At 39.8% G+C, this 20,827-nt stretch overlaps 1 protein-coding gene across 1 annotated transcript in view; it reads right to left on the reverse strand.

Moving 5' to 3' along the window:
- Window positions 1-1,543: 1,543 nt before the first annotated feature.
- Window positions 1,544-20,827, reverse strand: part of edc4 (enhancer of mRNA decapping 4) — a 28,010-nt gene continuing 8,726 nt past the window's right edge. Inside the window, exons 8-29 of the mRNA XM_026927338.3 lie at window positions 20,467-20,576; window positions 20,121-20,204; window positions 19,850-19,945; window positions 19,484-19,583; window positions 18,949-19,129; window positions 18,629-18,695; window positions 18,343-18,437; window positions 17,966-18,156; window positions 17,712-17,788; window positions 15,792-15,924; window positions 14,818-15,281; window positions 14,603-14,704; window positions 14,152-14,295; window positions 13,989-14,022; window positions 13,544-13,724; window positions 10,962-11,117; window positions 10,598-10,713; window positions 10,117-10,282; window positions 9,270-9,456; window positions 8,187-8,406; window positions 6,205-6,368; window positions 1,544-3,000 (exon numbers count right to left, since the gene is read on the reverse strand). Coding sequence (XP_026783139.1) covers window positions 2,817-3,000; window positions 6,205-6,368; window positions 8,187-8,406; window positions 9,270-9,456; window positions 10,117-10,282; window positions 10,598-10,713; window positions 10,962-11,117; window positions 13,544-13,724; window positions 13,989-14,022; window positions 14,152-14,295; window positions 14,603-14,704; window positions 14,818-15,281; window positions 15,792-15,924; window positions 17,712-17,788; window positions 17,966-18,156; window positions 18,343-18,437; window positions 18,629-18,695; window positions 18,949-19,129; window positions 19,484-19,583; window positions 19,850-19,945; window positions 20,121-20,204; window positions 20,467-20,576 — 3,252 coding nt within the window. The 3' untranslated portion in view covers window positions 1,544-2,816. The remainder of the gene's footprint in view (window positions 3,001-6,204; window positions 6,369-8,186; window positions 8,407-9,269; window positions 9,457-10,116; window positions 10,283-10,597; window positions 10,714-10,961; window positions 11,118-13,543; window positions 13,725-13,988; window positions 14,023-14,151; window positions 14,296-14,602; window positions 14,705-14,817; window positions 15,282-15,791; window positions 15,925-17,711; window positions 17,789-17,965; window positions 18,157-18,342; window positions 18,438-18,628; window positions 18,696-18,948; window positions 19,130-19,483; window positions 19,584-19,849; window positions 19,946-20,120; window positions 20,205-20,466; window positions 20,577-20,827) is intronic.

Consider the following 20,827-nt stretch of genomic DNA (forward strand, 5'->3'; position numbering starts at 1 on the left):
CCTACTGAATTGCACTATATTGTAAAATTAGGCTTTGAACTGGAAGGCAATATTGTATTATTACCATACACATGAATGATGCAGAAAGAATTCCCATTCAGATAATGGCATTCCTTTACATCTGAAAATACTCATATGAAGCATTAAATTCTCCACTGCCTGGAAAAAATTTTGTCTGCATGCAGTGTTCGGGGAAAATAATACATGGATAAATAATAAATGGACAACAGAATATCTATTATGATTAGATAATGTAATACACATCATATATAATCATGTAAAACAAATGTATTTTTATAAAAGGATTGTAAGGACAACTGTCAAATGCAAGTTGAGCCAATTTCTGAAGCTTAAAGCATGATTCAGTTAAAGTAAACATTCTACCAAGTAGGTTAGCCTGACATCCAATGTTGCCATAGTAAATGACTTAAACTCAGCCTGGTCTCCATTTCCAGGGTTTTTTTTTTTTAAACTCTGTGTAATAAGAACAGAGTTAGCAGGTAAACTCAGTTTCTGCAGTCACCCCCAGTTCATAGATTATTTACAACATGGTCATAACCAGCTATGTTTCCATCAATCAGAACAAAATGGTTCTATTGCTGACAGCAGAAAACAGATATCTTGGCTTCTTTACTATTCCATTTTGATGGAATAAGTCACATTTAATCACTTCATGGTAAAATGAACAATCAAACTGAACATATAACTGAACAAAGTATTTTCTTTTTTTATTCCAAAACATCTAGGGTAAAAGAAGTAGATGTAAAATATACAACATAAATCAAGCACAAGGAACAAAATCCAAAATAAGGAAAAAGAAAAGAAAAAAAAAAAAAAAAAAAGAAAAAAAAAAAAAAAAAACTTACAAATGATTCATATTTGTCATAAATGAAACAAGAGCTAGATCTTAAATGCAAACTTGGAAAAACAAGTTGTTTCATAGAGCATTTATGTGCAAGGTTCTGACATTCATGTCTGTATGATTCTGATGCATAACCCTGATCAGTATCCAACTCAAACAGTACTCAAGAACATCAAAACTATCTGATTATTTTACACTGCATTTACCTGCCTACAGCTGTGGTACAAGATGAAGGTTAGTTTTAGGTTTAGCTGAAAACTTGCACAGAAACAAACTACTCAACCACAGAGCACCTGTTTAAGAAATGAAAGGTGAAAGAGATACACATATGAATGAATTTAAGGGGAGGGATAAAATGAGATAAGCAGGTCTTTGGGTGCTGGCATATCTGACACCCAACACTAATGGGAATTGACAAGCTTGCGGAAACAGGTATCTTATACTGAATATACACGCAGCTTTTCTCAGCAGCATGCAAGCATTCTCAGCTTAGCATATCCCTATTAGTTACTCCCCAATGCTTGTGTGTTTTAGTAATATAACAGCAGTTAACTATGGTGATTTAAGCACTTAAACAGTACAAGTATCAATAATGAAGGACCTGAATGGGAAATTTAAAAAAAAAAAAAAAGAAAAGAAAAAAGCTGTTACATGCAAATCAAAAGTGAAAAGTCTGCAGTCTGCTGTGTGGTCATAAATGTGCCCCAACAATAGTCATCTAATTAGAATGTTTTTTTTTTTTTTTTTACACATCGGTCACATAAAATATTTTTCAGATTGGGGGAAAACCCAACTACTACCAAATCTTTTAACAAAAATAATTCAGGAAACCATCTGGCTGCCCAGATGCATTTCTATCCCTCCCCAATAGCAAAAAAGATAAATGTTTAAGGAGCGGACATTCAGCTCACACAAAAAGCTATACGGCCCATCTGGTGGGGATCCAGAAGCAGATTACTCATGTCTAATAAGGCACTTTCTGTAAATGTGTCCTTGCTCTGATGAGAACATGACCAAATAAATTCCTGAATACCATCACACTGCATTTTTGCCTTTTTTTCAGTTTTATCATAAATATTTTTTCTGTTTTGTTTCAAACTGAGCAGAACTAAACCAAGCTTCTGGTTTCAGCCAGTTTGCCCAACAACATTGAAAAAGTAAAAGCAAAGGTTGGCAGAAATAAATCTGGGATAGAAGCAAGGGAAACAGTGCTTCTCAACAGGGCTGGGGAGAAAAAAAAAGACAAGCAAATAAACAGACAGATATAAATGCAGATGGAAGCCATATAAATTCCTGCCCCTGGAGACCTAACAGGAGCACTACACTTTTATAAAGTCAACCAACTCTCAGTGTAACAACTGAGAGCTTTTACATAAACCAAACTAAGCACTCCTTTTTGGCATATAAAGTCCTTTAATGTGATGAATGTGAACTTTCACCATTTGTAGTCTAATCAGATGCATGATGTGTATGTTTCATGAGTCCAGCAGCTCAATGTGGGGTATATTCAGATGTTGTAGCTTCTCCCGAAAGGTATAATTATTTACTGATTACAGAAACAAGTTCTTTAACACAAAATCAAGGGCTGAGTTTCGCATCGCAAGAATGATAGCACAAAAAAAATCCTTTGTCTCAGCATGAAGCAGTCCAAACTACTTCCTTATTATTAGAAACAATAAAAGACCAAACAGCAAAAATGGCTCAAGAATGTCACATACTATATCTACTATATCTCAGAGGGCTTGATGGGAAATGTAGTGCTCTCATAAAGCAAATTACAGTGTCTCTGTCTGGACTACAACTCCCATCATGCAACCCACTGAGGATCATTTGTGCTACTGAGCAAAGCATAGTGAGCTGTACAGGCAAGGCAAGGGAGGTGGGGGGCAGGGTGGGAGTGCGTGAAAGTCGATAAGACTGCAGATGGGCAAGTGGAGGGCGGAGAGGGAGTGTGTTAGTGGTTAACAAGACCCTGCAGCATCATCAGGAGGCGGCGGGCACGCTTGCTCAGGGAGCTGTGAGGGTCCTGCTGCAGGAACTGGAACAGCTTCTGACGCACTTGTGACAGCACGGCACTCATGTGGTCCCTGGTGACTGGGTCACCATGATCTAGGTTCATCACCGCATCCTCCAGATAGCTGCACATGCAGAGAGAGGAAGAGGCCCAGTTATATCAGAAACAGCATCATTGCCCTCCACACACACACACACACACACACACACACACACACACACACACATCCTACTATCTTTGTGAGGACCTTAATTATTAATGCACCTTAACCACTGTAACCAAAAGAAAACCTTTTGGCCCTTTTAATTTTTTAAATAAAAGCTGGAGTTTTGGTTATTTAAAAAAAGCAGTTTTCCTCATGGGGAAATGAGCAGTTTTCCCCACAAGGTCAAATTTGTCAGATATTCTTATAATCCTACATTTCATATATATATATATATATATATATATAAGTAGCATTTATACTATAAGTTATTTAATTACATCACCTCCTGCATAATATATATATATATATATATAGGATATTCGGTCCCCATCAAGATATAAAAACACACATACCTGTCCGTGCTGGGAAGCACTTCAAGATACATTTTAAACATAGCATGAATGCAACATTCTTTGCTTCCATTTTTCACTCCAGGTGAAACAGCTCAGTAAAAATAAACATTTAGAAAACAAAAGTCATATAAGGAAGAGGAATAGTTGCACTCAAATGAGAAATATATCCTCACGTGTGTGAAGCAAGAAAGTTTTCAAAATCAAAGGCAAAGGCTTTCCGCAGACCTTTGTGGTCTGGTTTTCATTCAGTGTGCAGACAGCCTTTGCCTTGGACTATGAAGACAAAAGTCATTACATGAGGATAGAAGATTTCAGCAAACAAGAATTTTGTCTTCTAGAAGATTGCTACTGATGTTACTGATCATCAACAATATGAGGAGGGACAAAAAACAAAACAAGTTTAAAAAAAAAAAAAAAAAAAAAAAAAAAAAAAAAGGTCAGTTTTGATTTCAGGTTGTCTTTAAATTCACTGTAATTCAAACTGAAAGTATACTGTGAATGTCCAATGATTTACAGCATGTTTTTTTTTTCCTCTTAGAGTTGCTTTAATCTCTGCTTTTCAGATCGTTATTAGAGTGCTTTGAAGCCTAATCGCATTACACTGGAGAGGCCCTGAGAATGCACTCCAGCAATTAATATTGAATTAGTAAAGCAGTGATCTTTGATATGCCCTTATTCTCTCTCTCACATATACACACGCGCGCACACACACACAGACACTGCAGCTGCCTTCGCACCGAATCCAGCCTTTAACTGTTGTACTTATACAACTTACTGCTTTGTAAAAGCCAATATGGGACAAAACTTATTTTCTCCTCTCCCCAGACAAGCAGCGTTTGATAAAACCCGTTGAAGGATTAGTAAAAATGCCAGCTGTCTGAATGGGAAAAAAAAAAATCACCATCTGCCTTAAAAGCTACAGTGGGTGCAACAGTGGCTCCACCCTTTCACTGCATGTTATTCAGAAGTCATATGAATTACCTGACAAGCGCTAATTAACATTAAAGCAAAGATTTAAAAAATGCCAGGTGTTCCCAGTGTTGAATGGCATGCCCTTTTCCAGATGGCCAAGTTCAGAGGCTCTGTATCAGACTGTTCTCATTGCATCTGCACAACCTGCTGCAGTGTGTTAAAATCCCGGCTGCTGTGTACCCAAAAGCAATGTTCAGGCTTAAATGTTTTAGTCCCTCCTGTTGTGGAAATGATGTTTGGTGGTTCTCTCTTATGCAGGAGGTGATGTAATTAAATAACTTATAGTATAAATGCTACTTACAGGAGAACATTTTGTGACAAAAGTCTCGGTCCATGCATCTTCAAGGCCGAGAGGTAACTAGCCGGGTAACTATAGTCAGCTCAAGCAAACAAACACACAAAAAACACGTGTCTAGGGCTTCTGATGTGAGTATTTTTATCATTGTTCGTCATCTGTGCACTGTATTATGTATTTTGTGCATTTTGTTCTGCCAAACACATTAGACACAAGCCAGATAAATATACACACTGGGGCAAGCTAATGTTCCAAATGACTCACTCTTAACAGAGTCTGCTATTCACTAACAGGTTATCATGAGTTCTCTCACTCAACAGACTAAACTGATGCTTTTTCTTTCATTTTCAACCACAAAAAACTAGACACTCTATTTTAAACACATATGTAATATTTAACTCGTAACCACATTGACTCCTGAATATCTAAAGCGGGATCCAAAAGTCTGAGACCACATTGAAAAGCTGGGATTTTTTTTTCCATTTAAAATTGGAATTAAACAGAAGGATTTAGAATTTTGAAATATTTAAAACAAAGGAAGTACATGTTCAAAGTCTTGCATATTTAATACTCAAGATTCTGCACTATTTCTAGGTTCCTATTTAAATGTAAGCAAATTTGTGATATTGACCATGTTAACTGCTCTGTACAAAAGGTCAGATCTTCCTCATGCCTAATCTCATCTATTGAAGCAAGTGTTCAGACGATGCTCCAATAGGTTTGATCTAAAATGGATCATAAGGTTTTGCACAAACTTGTGGAGTCCATGTCAGCTTGAGTGAACACTGTCATTAAAGCAAAAAGGGGACATACTGAAACTATGAAATTCATGAAATATTGCAAAGATTCTACTTTTCACTCAAGTTGTTGTCAGTCATATAATTTGTAATGTAACTTTTGGACCCCACTGTATATCTACTGAGATTGCAATACTGCCCTCCTATGCATACACGTTAGAAAGTGTTGCAAAGTAATGCAAAATGTAATGCATGACCATATGGACAATATCACACAGCAGCATTTGTGAGTAAAACTGGCCTTAGCGATCACAGCTTTTTAAGAGCAATAAAGGGACTTGGCAGTGCGTGAGTGGAACATTAGGCTATGGCTAGAGTGAGGCCGGTCGTTCTCCCTTCGCACATATATCTAGCCCAGGCTTGCCTGGAGAGAGCATTAATGAACTTAGACACATACAACTCAGAACAGCTCAACACAGCCAAGTGGCGCTCAGTTCAAGGTCGTTGCCAGATGAAACTGCCAGGCAGAGGGGAAAACTACTGCTTTATCTCATCAGATATGGTTATAATCACCATTAAATGGGAAGGCTTACTTTGGCCTCTCATATCCAAGCTTACAGAGTTTTTGAGACGCCCATTAAATTGATGTTTCTCCCTGGCAGGGTGTGCACAATTTCAGAAATTCATGTGTCGCAACACCTGTGAATAACTGACCAGACTGTGTGTTTAGCAGGAAAAAGAACTAGCACTGCATTTAGAGACTGACCTGATCTTGAGGTCGGTGCGTGTAACCAGGTTGGTGGACAGCTGCTGGATGAGCGAGAGCAGCACGGCCTGGTGCAGGGGACAGGGGCTCTGGCCAAACACCTGCTGAGAGTCCACTGTCTCGCACACATACAGTACCAGGTTCAGATCAGCCGCAGATAAGGCCTGGAGAAATATCATTTATTTGTAACATCATCCAGAAGAAGTTAAAGCGCACTCTGTATGTAACTTAAGAGGACTGAACAAAACCCAGAAATGAACTAATGATTAACAGAGTTTGTCTGTTTGTGTTCTTTGTTCATAGGTGCATAAAGGAGAAGCCCCTAATGGCAGCTGCATAGCATCTTAGATGCAACAGTAACTATAAAAAGTGAAAACGTAAAGAAAAATTCAACATAAATTAGGTTAAATCAAAGGGTAAAAATAGGTGAAAACAGAGATATAGTGTTGCAACAGGGCATATATTTATAATTATTCAGTATATTTGCTGAGGAAGTTTATAATCTGAACAGTAAAAGAAGCTTGTGCCGAAACGGAGCTGCCTCCGACAAATATGGCAAGCAAAAATAGCGAAAAGCAAGTAGAATTTTTTTTAAAGTAGTATTTCAAAGAAAACAAAAAAATGAATGGCATAAATTCTAACATTATTGGTTACTAACACAGCTAATGGCAACCTGTGCTACTTAAAATATCTTCCTATGGCATTGTTTTAGTTTTTATGAATTAGCACTAGCATGTACTCAAAAATACTATTGTTTATGTATTATTACAATGTTATTGTTTTATTAGTATTACTAAACTGAAAAGCCTTACTAATAATTACTCCATTCATGTAATGAAAAATAAATAAATAAATAAATAAATGTATGCAGTTCAGACACGAGTAACCCTAAAACCACACAGAAAATGAGTATCACAGACGCGTATATACATCGATCAGCCATAAAATTAAAACCACTGACACGTGAAGAGAATAACTTTGATTATCTCATTACAGTGGCACCTGTCAAGAGATGTATTAGGCAGCAAGTGAACAGTCAGTTCTTGAAGCTGATGTGTCTGAAGCAGGAAAAAATGGGCAAGTGTAAGGATCTGAACAACTTTGACAAGGGCCAAATTGTGATGGCTAGACGACTGGGTCAGAGCATCTCCAAAATAGCAGGTCTTTTGGGATGTTCCCGGTATGTAGTGGTTAGTACCTACCAAAAATGGTCCAAGGAAGGACTACCAGTGAACTGGCGACAGGGTCATGCGCGCCCAAGGCTCACTGATGCACATGGGGAGTGAAGGCTAGCCCATCTGGTCCGATCCCACAGAAGAGCTACTATAGCACAAACTGCTGAAAAAGTTAGTGGTGGCTATAATAGTAAGGTGTCAGAACACACAGTGCATTGCAGCTTGTGGCGTATGGGGCTGCGTAGCTGCAGACCGGTCAGAGTGCCCATGCTGGGCAGTGTGGTGCTCTGGGCAATGTTCTGCTGGGAAACATGGGTCCTGGCACTCATGTGGATGAATCTTGACACATACCTACCTAAACACTGTTGCAGACCAAGTACACCCCTTCATGGCAATGGTATTGCCCAACAGCAGTGGCCTCTTTCAGCAGGATAATGCACCCTGCCACACTGCAAAAATTGTCATGTTCCTCAAACCATTCCTCAGCAAAGAGTTCAAGGTGTTGACTTGGCTTCCAAATTCCCCAGATCTCAATCCAATCGAGCATCTGTGGGATGTGCTGAACAAACAACCCCGATTCATGAAGGCCCCGTCTCGCAATTTACAGGACTCAAATGATCTGTTGCTAACGTCTTGGTGTCAGATACCACAGCACACCTTCAGAGGTCTTGTGGAGTCCATGCCTCAACAAGTCAGAGCTGTTTTGGCAGCACAAGGGGGACCTACACAATATTAGGCAGGTGGTTTTAATGTTACAGCTGATCAGTGTATGTGTGTGTGTATGAACGTGCATGACATAACCCTGACCTGCTGGAAAGCCTCGTTGAGCTGGCCCTGTTGCAGCAGCTGCAGGATGCTGGCCTGCTGCGCCTGGAAGTCGAGGTGGGCAGTGGGGACGGGTGTGCTGGCCGCTGAGCGCATGGCCTGCATGATGCTGGATGTGACAACTGCCTGCTGCTCCTTCATGGCCTGGCTCACCTCACCCTTCACAATGCGCTGCACCTGGCTCAGGATCGAATCCTGCAGACTGCAGAGCACACAGTATTGGGTTGAAGAACATTAGAGCATGATGAATAATGGTAAAACAGTAACAGTGAACAATGGTTACACCCAGTGAGGGTAGAACAAATCAGTTAAACTGTTAAATTAAAGAATTGTTACAGGTATATTTTAAGCAGGTAATGACAACACTGACTGGTATTGTCACTATGATTCAATGCTAGTCACTGCAGCAATGTAAAGTGTATAAACAAAAAACTGGGTTCGCTACAGGAAAGCCCAATTTCTTCACAATACAAAGAACACAGAGTGAACCAGGACTAAAGTCATTTAGCAAAAATGATTAACTGATGCAAATAACATTGGTTTAAACACGATCAATTCAGTACATTACATACAAACTGACAGCCCTTGACAGAGAGCGAGCTCTCGGCAGAATAAAGCAAGTTTAGCATTTACAGCAGAAAAATCACACTGATTTACATTCTGTAATGGCTCCAGATGGAATCCCTGCTTTACTATTCATAAGGCTAATGCTGTAATTACTTAAAGCTGTGCTATTTGAATACTAAAGCAAATTAGTACCAAGCTACTATTGCAGATTGGTTTGAATGCCACCAGAGTACAAACACTAAGAGGGGAGGATTTGAACATGTGCGTCAAACCCAGATATATTACATAAGGCAAAACTGTGCGAAAGCCAAACAGGCTTTACTGGCAAAAATTAAACCCGGGCTTAAACGTCTGCATACAAGTATGTGTGCTTCACCTTAAGGATCAAGTCAATCAAGATATTCATGAGAAGGGAAGAAATCTCAAAGTGCACTCCTAAGATATACGCTTCACTGGAATTTTAATGAGAGTTGATTTCTGAGTGATCATTTGTCTTACTTTCCCACAATCATGTGGAGTTGGTGCTGAACCTCAGAGCGCACACTTGCTGCTACTGTGGTGGCCAGCTGGTCTTGGGAAGTCTGCAATGAATCAATCATCTGCTGCAGCTGACCAATTACAGGGTCTCGAGCATCTTGCTCACGCTGCTTCCTGTTTTTGACATGCGTCTCCAGCTGCTGAATGTCTGTTGGGAGTAAGAGAGATTAGTAATATCATCTTGGGTCATTGCAATCTGCTGAGGTTATAATGCCACTACTAGCTCCATTTATAGGACAAAAAAAAAAAAAAAAACACAGAATAAACCTCTTGTATAATGTTCTGAACAGAGGATTTCAGATGCATGACACAATCAGTTTGATTCCCTGATATACTGATTACATTTCCAGACCTGTCAAATCCAAAGTGGAATAATCAGGGGGTCATGTAAACTCTTCTAGCGTCTACATCTTAACTAAGACAGATGAGTGTCAAAACTAACTTGAGAAAAGAGCATCAGGAAAAACATTATTAATGTGCAAAGGGGTGGGGCTTCCAGAGGGTTAACACTGGAGCATTCAAAACACTTGTTCTAGACAACTGTCAGTCATTCCAAATTCATGTGTATTGGCTCATCTGATGTATTAATTGGGGGGAAAAAGGGGACGCTCTTGGTGTATTTATGAGTGATAACTTATAGCAGCGTTCTCTGATGTTAAAATGTGGAGCTGCTACTCAAAATGCATAAAGGTCTTCATTTGTCTTACTACCTGAATAAACAAAAAGCAACACAACAACAACCCTGTGCTAGGTGTTCCTGTGTTAGAGATGTCTTTCAGTGGAAGGGTTTAGTGTTGGTGATGCTTACACTCATTGGTTCCCTGTTTAAAGCTGTCATTTATCTGCTGAAACATGGACTGGCATCCACGCTCAAACACAGGGAGCACAATGCTTTGGAAGGCGTCTTTGTAGGCTGCCTGGATAGGACCCTGCATGGCTTCGGCTGCGGCTCGGCCGATGGCATCAGTAGTGTTCTGCAAAAATATATATAAATTAAAAAATAATTTTAAAAACAACACAGAGCAAAAGGGTGAAATTGTGAGGTTTTAACCACGTGGAGTAGGAACTCTTATTGGCCCCCCCCAAAAAAATAAATAAAAAAAAATATACATGAAGATAATAGTGCATATTATAGTTGTTAATTCACTGGAATAAATAAATAAAATAGATGTGGCTTTCACAGTACAGTAAATTGCAATTCTACACACGTAAAACCACGGTTCCTGCAGGGTTTTCGACATCCATCCCTGCTAATGTTCAAGAACACACTGAGAATTTCAGCAACTGACCTTAGACTTTACAACTTTGGTGACATTCTCCTTTAGCGTGGCCTCCACTGCAGTAAGCTTGGCTGCAATAACATTACTCATCTGTCCAGTCAAGGGTTCCAGACTCTTCGTTATGGCTGCAACACAAGGAACAAGGAATAAGGAACACTATCACGATCATCCTTCATTTCCAACAACATGTCTGAAGTAGTGCTTTCAACACAAACTAGGGTGCGAATGGCTGGGACTGAGAACTACTGCCACAAATGTTAAAATGTAAATTAAAAATGTTGAATCAGCACACATTAGCATAGATAGAATCAAAGGTTATGCTTGTTTAACTGTGTAGACTTTTGCATTTTGATGGTTAATAATTGGCTCTTACTCTGAGGAACCGATTTCTTCATCTCCTCACGCAGCACTTTGTCCAGGCGATTTGAGACAGTAGTGCCCAAGGTGTGAGCCAGCTGCTGTGCCATGTGCTCCTGAAGCTGCTGGTTACGTGCGTGTCCCTCTGCCAACACCCGCTCCATTGTTCTTTCTGACACACAGCAGCCAGTCAAGGTCCAAGCACCAATCAGTGCAGAAAATCAATGAGGCATTAACTGGTGTCATAAAAAATTTACCTTCAGGAATTCTCATGGCAAGAACAACAGAACCTTTATATTAATTTAGACCAGACTGAATCTTTTATTTAAAAGAACTGCAGATCCGTACATGCTGGATCATTTATTAACATTGTCTAGAAAGAATTATTTGCATAAATTAGCCACAGGTGAACCGACGCCTTAGGCTTGAAGTAAAGCAGTATCCCACGAGTTCATATAGTGGGATTATTGCGCTTTTATGATGACGTTTTGGTTTTATTTGTAAATATGGACTTTGAGTGATTTTTTTTTGAGTGAATTTTTTTAATTCCTCAAAAGAAGTCATTCAAGCCACACAACACATAGGAAAAGATGAGTAAACGTAAGAGGAGTTCACATAACCAGAAATTAGTCCACTCATTAGTTTCCACACTGTCAATAACAGTAATTTTATCCATATTCCATTGCATGGCATTCATCTGGAGTTTGTAGCGATACAATCCCTTCCCCTCTGATTTGTTTTTTTATTAAATTGCAAAATATTCATGTTCTTTGGAGCCATGGGTATCATTACTTTTAAAAGTAATTGTCACAACTCTACAGGAAGCCCAAATAAACATTATATAACAATATAATATAACAACATTGGAATGGATAAAAGCATTCCATTGCACAAATAAGCTTATTTTCAATTTTGCTAAATAGAAATCCCATTTGATGGCCCTTAAATGAATAACCTTTGGAAAATTACTTTGTAATGCTCTAAGGCTGTGCTTTTGAAAGCTGTGAACAAGGGCACCTATACCAAAATAGCATAGTGTGCACAAATGTCTTCATTTTTACCTTTGTGAGTAATTTATTTACTGCTGTGTACTGGTTTGTGCTTTGGCTAAAAGTGGTGAATTCTTGCTGGTCGTTGTATAGCTTTGTTGATTGTAGCTGTTCATTACAACAAATTCTACATTGACATTGCAGACAAGAAGACCAAAGGCTGCTATATTATGAATATTGGAAGGTTAAGTGCAATGTTGTCTATTACCTTGTAAAAAAATTTTTTTTTACAGCACTCATATTCAATAACTAGTTTCTGTGCTCATGGGCATTAATCTGTAAAAAACAATCCTTTGTCTTCCAAATTGTGCATCACTGCTGCTGTTTGGGAGACTACTACAACAACCCTCAATTGTTAGTTAAAGCTTGCGGATTTATTTCTGTGCTTTTTTATGTTGTGGGGAGTGATTATGGTCTATTCTGGTTGGTTTGTGAAATAAAAGCACACCATCTGTGATTATGTATGCTCTGAGTCACCTTTTGACCAACATTTTCTGATTCCAAAATTGTGAAGGTGAGGACCGTGCGCATGCAAATACTATATTTAATTTGTTCAGACACGGTGGATAGAACCCAGCGACGCAGTGTGCACAGGGGCCAGTCATGACATACTTCTGCCACTGTATCCTGCAGCTGGAAAATGATACGTTACTTGACATAATTTTTGTTAGCTAATGGAGTCATAACCTCACTACTTTCACCCACAGAGCTGAAAATTAATCACAGCTGTGCACATATCCAGCATAGTGGCATGTCTGATATTGCTTAAGTAACATTACATCGATTTTTGTATCAATCAGAATCAATTCTTCAGAAAACAAATCAGTATTATAAAACAAATTCTTTTTTGTAAACACTGAGACTGAAGATACACTATGACCAAAAGTATGTGAACACCTGATCATCACATCCATACATGGGCCTTCCCCAAACTGTTGCCACAGAGTTGGAAGCACAGTTATATAGGACGTCTCTGTACACTGCAGAATTACAGTTTCCTTTGACTGGAATCTAAGGGGCCTAGCCCATTGTTTTGATAGCTCCTTGGTCTTCGTAATGCTATTTGTTTTGGTATGTTCTCTAACAGTCTAAAGCCTTCCAGAAATAGGTATATTTATATTAAGGTCATTTGACACTTTAGGTGCACACATTAGTGTCATTCAACTAATAATATGGAGTTCTGAGGGCAACTGGTTGCACCACAATTCATTTACGGGTTTTGTAGCAATAGGGGTGAATACATATGCGATCACAATAATCGCAAATGATTTACATATAAAAAATTTAACAATATTGTTTTTCCGCTCACTTCAAAATTATGGTTTACTGTGTGTAGATTCATGACATATAATCCCAATTAAATCCACTTCAGTTCCAGGGTGTAGTAATAATAAAAATATATATACACATTTATAAGGGGGGGGGGAATACTTATGCAAGGTACTGCCATAAACTCTGTCAAGCAGGTTCACTCACATTCTGATTTGTCTTTATCACTAAACTGTTTAGCAAATACCCCATTGACATGCTCCCTCTAGTGGAAGGATACGTCCCTGTTCCTGCTGCGTGAGCAGAACGTGCTCTACGTGGGCCATTATGGAGCTCTGGACAGCATCCATGTGGCCTGTGAGCCTCTGCAACAACTCCTGCTGGCTCTGCCGCAGCTCATCCAGCTCCCTCTGTTGGCTCCTAAGCAGCAATAGCAGCTCTTCCTGTACCTCCATGCTCATCTGCAGTAAGAACAGAGAAACATGCAAGTGAGTTATGCTAGAGGTCTTTTTTGCCATTACAAGAACACAAAGCATTGCTGCAGCAAATCTTTACTGGGCAGACTTGTATTGGTCAATCTTGCAATCACATTTGCAATGTTTACTTTCCCCAATAGTATGAGCACCGTCAGGTGTAGCATGTAGATATTATTTAGAGCATGCGATATGAAGCCACTGCTAGTCCTCAAGTATATATTATGTAATGCACAGGAACAGTTACCTTACCTGATTATCCATATGCCTGGACTGTGAGCAATCACTAGCAAAGAAACAAGATGAAGTTAACACAACCAGAAGAAGCTAGACTTTCCAACTCCAAGTCATCTACTACAACTTGACACAATGATGCTTTTCTTATAAAGGAGACATGTGAGTTCATATGGCTCACCCCTCATCTTTCTTGCTTTTGCGCTTGAGTTTGGGCGAGCCACGAGGTGAGGTCTTCCAGTCCTTCACTGGCAGCCTGTGAGAGGCTCGAGAGCCACAGTTTCCTGAAGATGATGCCAGACTGGCCACCTCATCGTCATGATCGCTGTCCATCATTGCAAACACAGGATGTTTTAATTCAACAAATTCTATAATGGCTGAATCTATTTTGCATTTACATTTATATTATGATCATGAAATGATCTGAGCTGAAATATTTAATTCACATGGTTCAGAGTCGGGTAATTTATTTTCCTTCAAGAGCTGATTACTCATTTTGGGGGGGAAAAAAGGGGGGGGGGGGGGGGGGGCGGGGACAATCACACAAGATTTGTGGTTAATAATTATGTATAATGTAAAAAATGTAAGTAAATGTAAGTAAATGTAAATAAAATGTGTGCTGTGGTGCATACCTCTGCTCTGCACTGGCATCCTGGCTGTCATTCTGTGTTAGGTGGTAGGTGCGTCTGTGGAAGGGGGATGACATGTGCATGTCCTTCAAGTCCTCTCTAGAGCTAGAGCACATTCACATCATAAATCATTGTGAGTAAAATTTTTACATGGTTGTTGGTATAGTGATCGTGATATTGGTATTGGATTGTGATCAGTATTTCAGAGCCCTTCTCACCATTCTCCCAGGCCGTTATCTCGCAGGCTGTTCCTTGTCTCGCGTGTGATATCGGGTGCTGCAGGCCAGCTGCGGCTGGCACCACTTTCGGAGCAAGATGATGCAACCACATTAACAGCGTTTTCCTGCGACAGCGCCGTCTCCAGCAATGAGGGTGTGCTGCTGAGCCTTTGCTCGCCGTCTCCAGATGCTCCTCCACTCAGTTCCAGAGGTGAAAGCAGGTGCAGGGCTGAGGCTGCTGATGCCATGCTGTCCTGAAGGCCCTGGAGGGGGTCACGTGCCTCGGCCAACCCCCTTGGCAATGTCTCAGAGGCAATCTCAGGGATGATGTCCTGCGACATGGCCGTGGAGGCTGAAGAGATTACGTCAGGTGAGCGAGCTCTAGTGGGGGACGCCTGGGGCAGCAGCACAGGTTCCATGGCCTGGAGGTCCAGAGACATGGAGGGGTTCGAAGAGGGCAGCACCTGCAGATAAAAGAGCGGGTGGGGAAGGGGAAGTGTAGCGTGAGCGTAGGAGGCCGCCTCACACAGCCGAGAGGCCTCACGCAGGAAAAAGAAAGAACGGACTAGAGGATGTGAGAAGCCCTAACATGAGGCAAGGATGGAGGGTGCCAAATGGGGAATGGAGGTTGGAGGTGTGTTGCCCCATTTAGATTCAAAGACAAATCTAAATTCAACAGTCATTTATAGAATTACGAGTTTCCCTGCATCATTTTGAGTAAACTGTGGATCACATTTCCTCATACACTTTAATTAAACTTAAATCTTTAACAGGAGTGGACAAATTACTAGCCTTGCTCTAGAGATGAAGTTCTCATTTGGTGAAGCACACATAAACTCAATGAAACTAAGTATAAAAATTATGCCTATCTGTGAACTACTGTACAATCGTTCCATTAAAAGACTTATCCATGAGTTCCATGTAGCGTGTAGGAAGCTGGTGTTTATGTAACTGGTTATGAGTGCATTAAGTACCTGGATATTCTCGCCCAGGCCTGAAATGAGGATAGAGTTGGCTCTTGGGCTGCTAGCGCTGGCACTGAGGTTCAAGCTGCTGCTGGCTGCATCTGTACACAGCTTAGGGCTCTGGGTGAGGTCCTCTGCAGCCCTGCAACAGCAGCACAGGCACAGAGCTAAATATTAACTCAGAGCTAACATAGCTAAAACAGTATAAGAGGAGAAATATGACACAAATATCAGCTGAGGCTGCTCAGCCTGTAAGAGTGTGTACTGACGCTATACAGCATGGCCACTTTGATTAGACAATTTGAAAACTGAGTCTACCAAATTTCTGCTGATGTTGCAATATTTGGATATTAGGATGGTAATTGTATTGTGCTGTCTGTGATGTTGTAAACTGTACTAAATATATTCTGTTGTGACCAAACACCAAGAAAAATTCCTAATACATGTAAATGTATATGGTGAATAAAATTATTCTGAAAAAAGGTGAATGAACACAAAACTTCAGGCCTTTAAAAGGAACTTTTTTTCCTCAGACATTTAAATATTAGCTAACCTAAAGCCTCCATGGTGCAGTTCACTAGTTGTAATATATACAGACTAACTTACTGTTAAAATGTTTAGTAAGACATCAAGATAGCTAAGCAGGAGCAAGCAAGGTAGTTAACTAGCAACCTATTTGAGTAAGATAAATTATTCAAATTTAGTTAGAAAGCTTGCTAATATATACAGTTGAGGTCAAAAGTTTACATCCCCCTTTCAGAATCTGCAAAATGTTTATTATTTTACCAAAATAAGAGGGATCATACAAAATGCATGTTATTGTTTATTTAGTGCTAACCTGAATAAGATATTTCACATAAAAGATGTTTACATATAGTCCACAAGAAAATATAATAGTTTTTGAATTTGAAGATCAGGGTAAATTTAAAGATCAGGGTAAATTTAACTTATTTTGTCTTCTGGGAAACATGTAACTATCTTCTGTAGCCTCTGAAGGGCAGTACTAAATGAAAAAATATGATATTTAGGCAAAATAAGAAAAATGTACACATCTCCATTCTGTTCAAAGGTTTTCACCCCCCGGCTCTTAATGCATGTTTTTTACTTCTGGAGCATCAGTGTGCGTTTGAACCTTCTGTAATAGTTGCATATGAGTCCCTCAGTTGTCCTCAGTGTGAAAAGATGGATCTCAAAATCATACAGTCATTGTTGGAAAGGGTTCAAATACACAAAAAATGCTGGAAAACCAAAGAATTTGTGGGACCTGAAGGATTTTTCTGAAGAACAGCAGGCAGTTTAATTGTTCAGGACAAACAAGGGACTCTTGAACAACTATCACTAAACAAAAAAACACAGCTGTGGATCATTCAGGTAACAACACAGTATTAAGAATCAAGGGGATGTAAACTTTTGAACGGGGTCATTTTTATAAATTCAACTATTATTTTCTCTTGTGGACTATATATCTTTTATGTGAAATATCTTATTCTTATTCAATAATAAACATTTTGCAGATTCTGAAAGGGGTATGTAAACTTTTGAGCTCAACTGTATGGGCTACACCACATAGCACATGTTGTCTTAAGCATTTAATATCACACTGATGTTTCATTTTTTAAAATATATTTTAGATGCCTGAATTATATTTGTGAATTAGAGGACGGTGTTTGAATAAATGCAAACAATCAGCTTCTGGATGGTTTTCAAATAACCAAATCAGATTGGTTGTGCTCTCAAGGGCAGTACACAACCTTACAACCTTACAACTTTGCAAGCTGAGCAGCATCTCAGTCTATGGTGCCTTTCTCCCTTGTGCAAATAAACACAAAATGTATGCATGTGGTGTAAACTGAATTAGCACTGTATAAAACATCTCAAACAGATTGCATTATAGATGCAACCTTGGTGACTGTAACCCTGGGGACTAACCTTGGACCACTGTCTGAGCTGCTTATGGCCGTTACTATAGTCAAACTGCTAGCACTGCTGCCAGGGGAAGCTGGGACCTGACGAGGAACACATACAGCACAGACAATTGAAATTATAAGTCCAATCAACAAAAATGTTATTAAATTTAAGCTAAAATGAAGATGTTTAATCAATTTTCATGAACATCTCAGCAGAAAGAGCATGTTAGGCTATAACTCAATAAAAGGCCTATGGCTAGTGGATGAGAAGCTCACAGATGCGCTGGGTGTCATGAAGGCATCCGGGGTCATTAGTTTGGGCATGGTCGAGCCAGAGGGGCTCAGGAAGTCAGCTGGAGCCGGGAGAGAGGGGATCTTACACAGGTCAGTCTGCGAACCGCTTGCACCAGATTCCTTATCTGAGCTCAACACCTCCATGCTCAAATCAGTCAAAGGGTCTGCAAACCCTGGAGCACATAAACAAAAAATCTGAGCAAATGACCCATATAGTAGCCACCCACATTTGCACAAAGACACACATGCAGAGCAGAAAATCATGAAACTAAGCTTCACTCGGCTCAGGTATTAGAAGAGAGATTAGTGGTTAGATTCAGGAGAAAAGTAATCGTGTGTATATTAATCTGCAGTCATACCAAAGCCGTCCTGGGAGCCAGAGCATGTAGGCAAAAACAGGGAGGCAGCAGCACCCTGGTTGGGCTGGAACCAGATCTGCACATCCTGAAGGGACCTGTGGGATGGAAACCAGTCAGAATACAGTGAACATTTCATAACTCAGTAGGCAATTAATATCCGTGAATACATGCCGAAGCTCTGGGCTGAACAGTCTAATAAATATTGAGCAGAATGCAAGGGCCCAGAGCTGAATGTTATCATTTGCATGGATTTCTGCAGAAATAATGGGCAATCTAATCAGCTCACTTTGTATGCACACAATAAAGCTTGATCTGGATTCCTGATTTTGACTCCAAAGGTCCCTGGCTTCCCTCTGTGAGGAACAAAAAATTATTATTAATATAGTATGTATAAAAAAAAATCTGCACCATCAAATACTATGGGTTGATTTTCTTTATAGAGACTATACTTAAAAGACTTGAAAGAAACTGACTGCCAACTGGAATCATTCATCCAAAAAGCTTTTATGCTAACAAAACATAAATATAATTATAAGTTCATTTAATTTGGTTAATAACTGCACTAACATTATTTTAAAGCAAGAACAAGAAATGAGAGGAGCTAACCTGTAGTCATGCTTTCACTCTCCTCGTCTGGAGGGAGGACTTCAGTGTGGCGCAGGCGAGCACGGCTGACATCCTGGACACCAAAGCTCAGAACAGGGTGTGTGAGCAAGAACTCAGAGACGGCCATAAAGCTGGCATGGCCCTTCTCCTGATCTTGGAGGAGCTCCATGACATACAGAACCTGCACAACATACACTGTCAGAGGGCTGATCTGGGTTCAGGTCATGCCTTATTCTAGCCTAAATCTAATGTAAAATTTAAATGAACAGATAATCTAAGCCAAACAACTGGTCGCTAATCAAACTAGTATTGAGCCACTCAAATACTCAAAACATTCACTTACATTCCTGTATGTCAATTATTAAGAGGGCTTTTATCACAAATGCATATAGTGCATACGGATCATTTCCACTTTTTACATTAATATTTAATTTTGATTTATTCGCTTTGTTGTTTCAGGCTGTTTGTCAGCTGTCATGTCAAAGTGAACATTTTTGCAGAAGTGCGTGAATAATGGAAACGGACAAGGTCAGACCTTCCTCTGCACATCTGTTAGGATGAGGCACTCAGCAGACAGGTCCAGACTGGCTTTCAGACTGGGCAGAACACTCGAATTTACCGGGTCAGGACTAAACCTGTAAGACACAACATAATAACAGTGCTAGGTGAGAATATTCCTGACTATCAAGATGAATTCCCATGATGACTGTGCATAAGTCCTGCATATTATCAGAGACATGTTTTTAAGCATTTTAAGTAATTAACTGATGCAAAAATGAATTTGTACAGCAATAGGACTAGGAAACGTTTTAGCACTTCCTGATCCAATTGGTATATACGCATTTTGTTTAAAATACGAGTGTATTGTATCAAACACTTGAGTTATAAGAAAAGAACGCACTTAATAGTCTGTAGACAGGTCCATGATACTGTGCACCACATCTTCAGTTCCTGGTTCTGATCTGCTCCTGTGATTAAGAATCTCCAGAACGGCACTCTACAGATCACAAAAGAGAACAAGTTAGCAATTGCGAACACACACTGCGAATATCTGAACATTAATCACCATCATAATCCCTGCTTCCACATTCCACCAGGAAAATAATTCTCAGTATTAGAGTTTATTCAGGATTTGCAGGTCCTGCTGGTGAAAGGACCGTATGGTCACTCACTCTGGGTCCTGCTTCTTATGGTTGTCGCAGAACAGGAGGCAGGAGAGAGGCCTTCCGTTATGAGGCTGCCACTCATGAAGACACCTGCAGGTCAAAATGTATTTATTTGAATCACACAAGACTGAGAAGTACAGACTGATCCTTTAAAATTGCAGGTGAAATCCACCATATCAAAATTATACTTACACAAGCGACATGAGAAAACTACAAGCGAAGAAAACACATAAAGCCATTCCTGATTTAAAGATTCAGAACAACACTACTACTACCACAATTAACTAATTAAAGCAACCTGTCTGCCAAGACATCATCCTGTTCAAAAAGGTTGGAGAACTAAAAGTGATACCTTGGTTGGTCCTGTCCTTCAATGTAGATCTGCCAGAATTTGACATAGCCATCATGACTGGCTGTGGCGAGGACAGTGCCGTCTGGAGACAGAGCTCCCTCGCTGATACGCTGTACAAGAGCAGAGCAATAAAGCATTCTTCTGATATGTATGTTAAAGTCCACATGAAACAGCTTGAGAGCAGCAATTTGATCTTGCCTGCTGACATATTTCTTTTTGAAACAGGAAGTCAGTGAGACAGCGTGTTAGAGCGTGTTAGTGCTTGACTGATTTACACAACATTCAACAGCGTTTGTGATACACCACACCCCCTGCTGGATCTAAACAAACTTTACAGTAGCTTAGCGACCTCACCAGTGTC

The sequence above is a fragment of the Pangasianodon hypophthalmus genome, chromosome 6 (genome assembly GCF_027358585.1).
Source record: "Pangasianodon hypophthalmus isolate fPanHyp1 chromosome 6, fPanHyp1.pri, whole genome shotgun sequence".
Taxonomy (NCBI): domain Eukaryota; kingdom Metazoa; phylum Chordata; class Actinopteri; order Siluriformes; family Pangasiidae; genus Pangasianodon; species Pangasianodon hypophthalmus.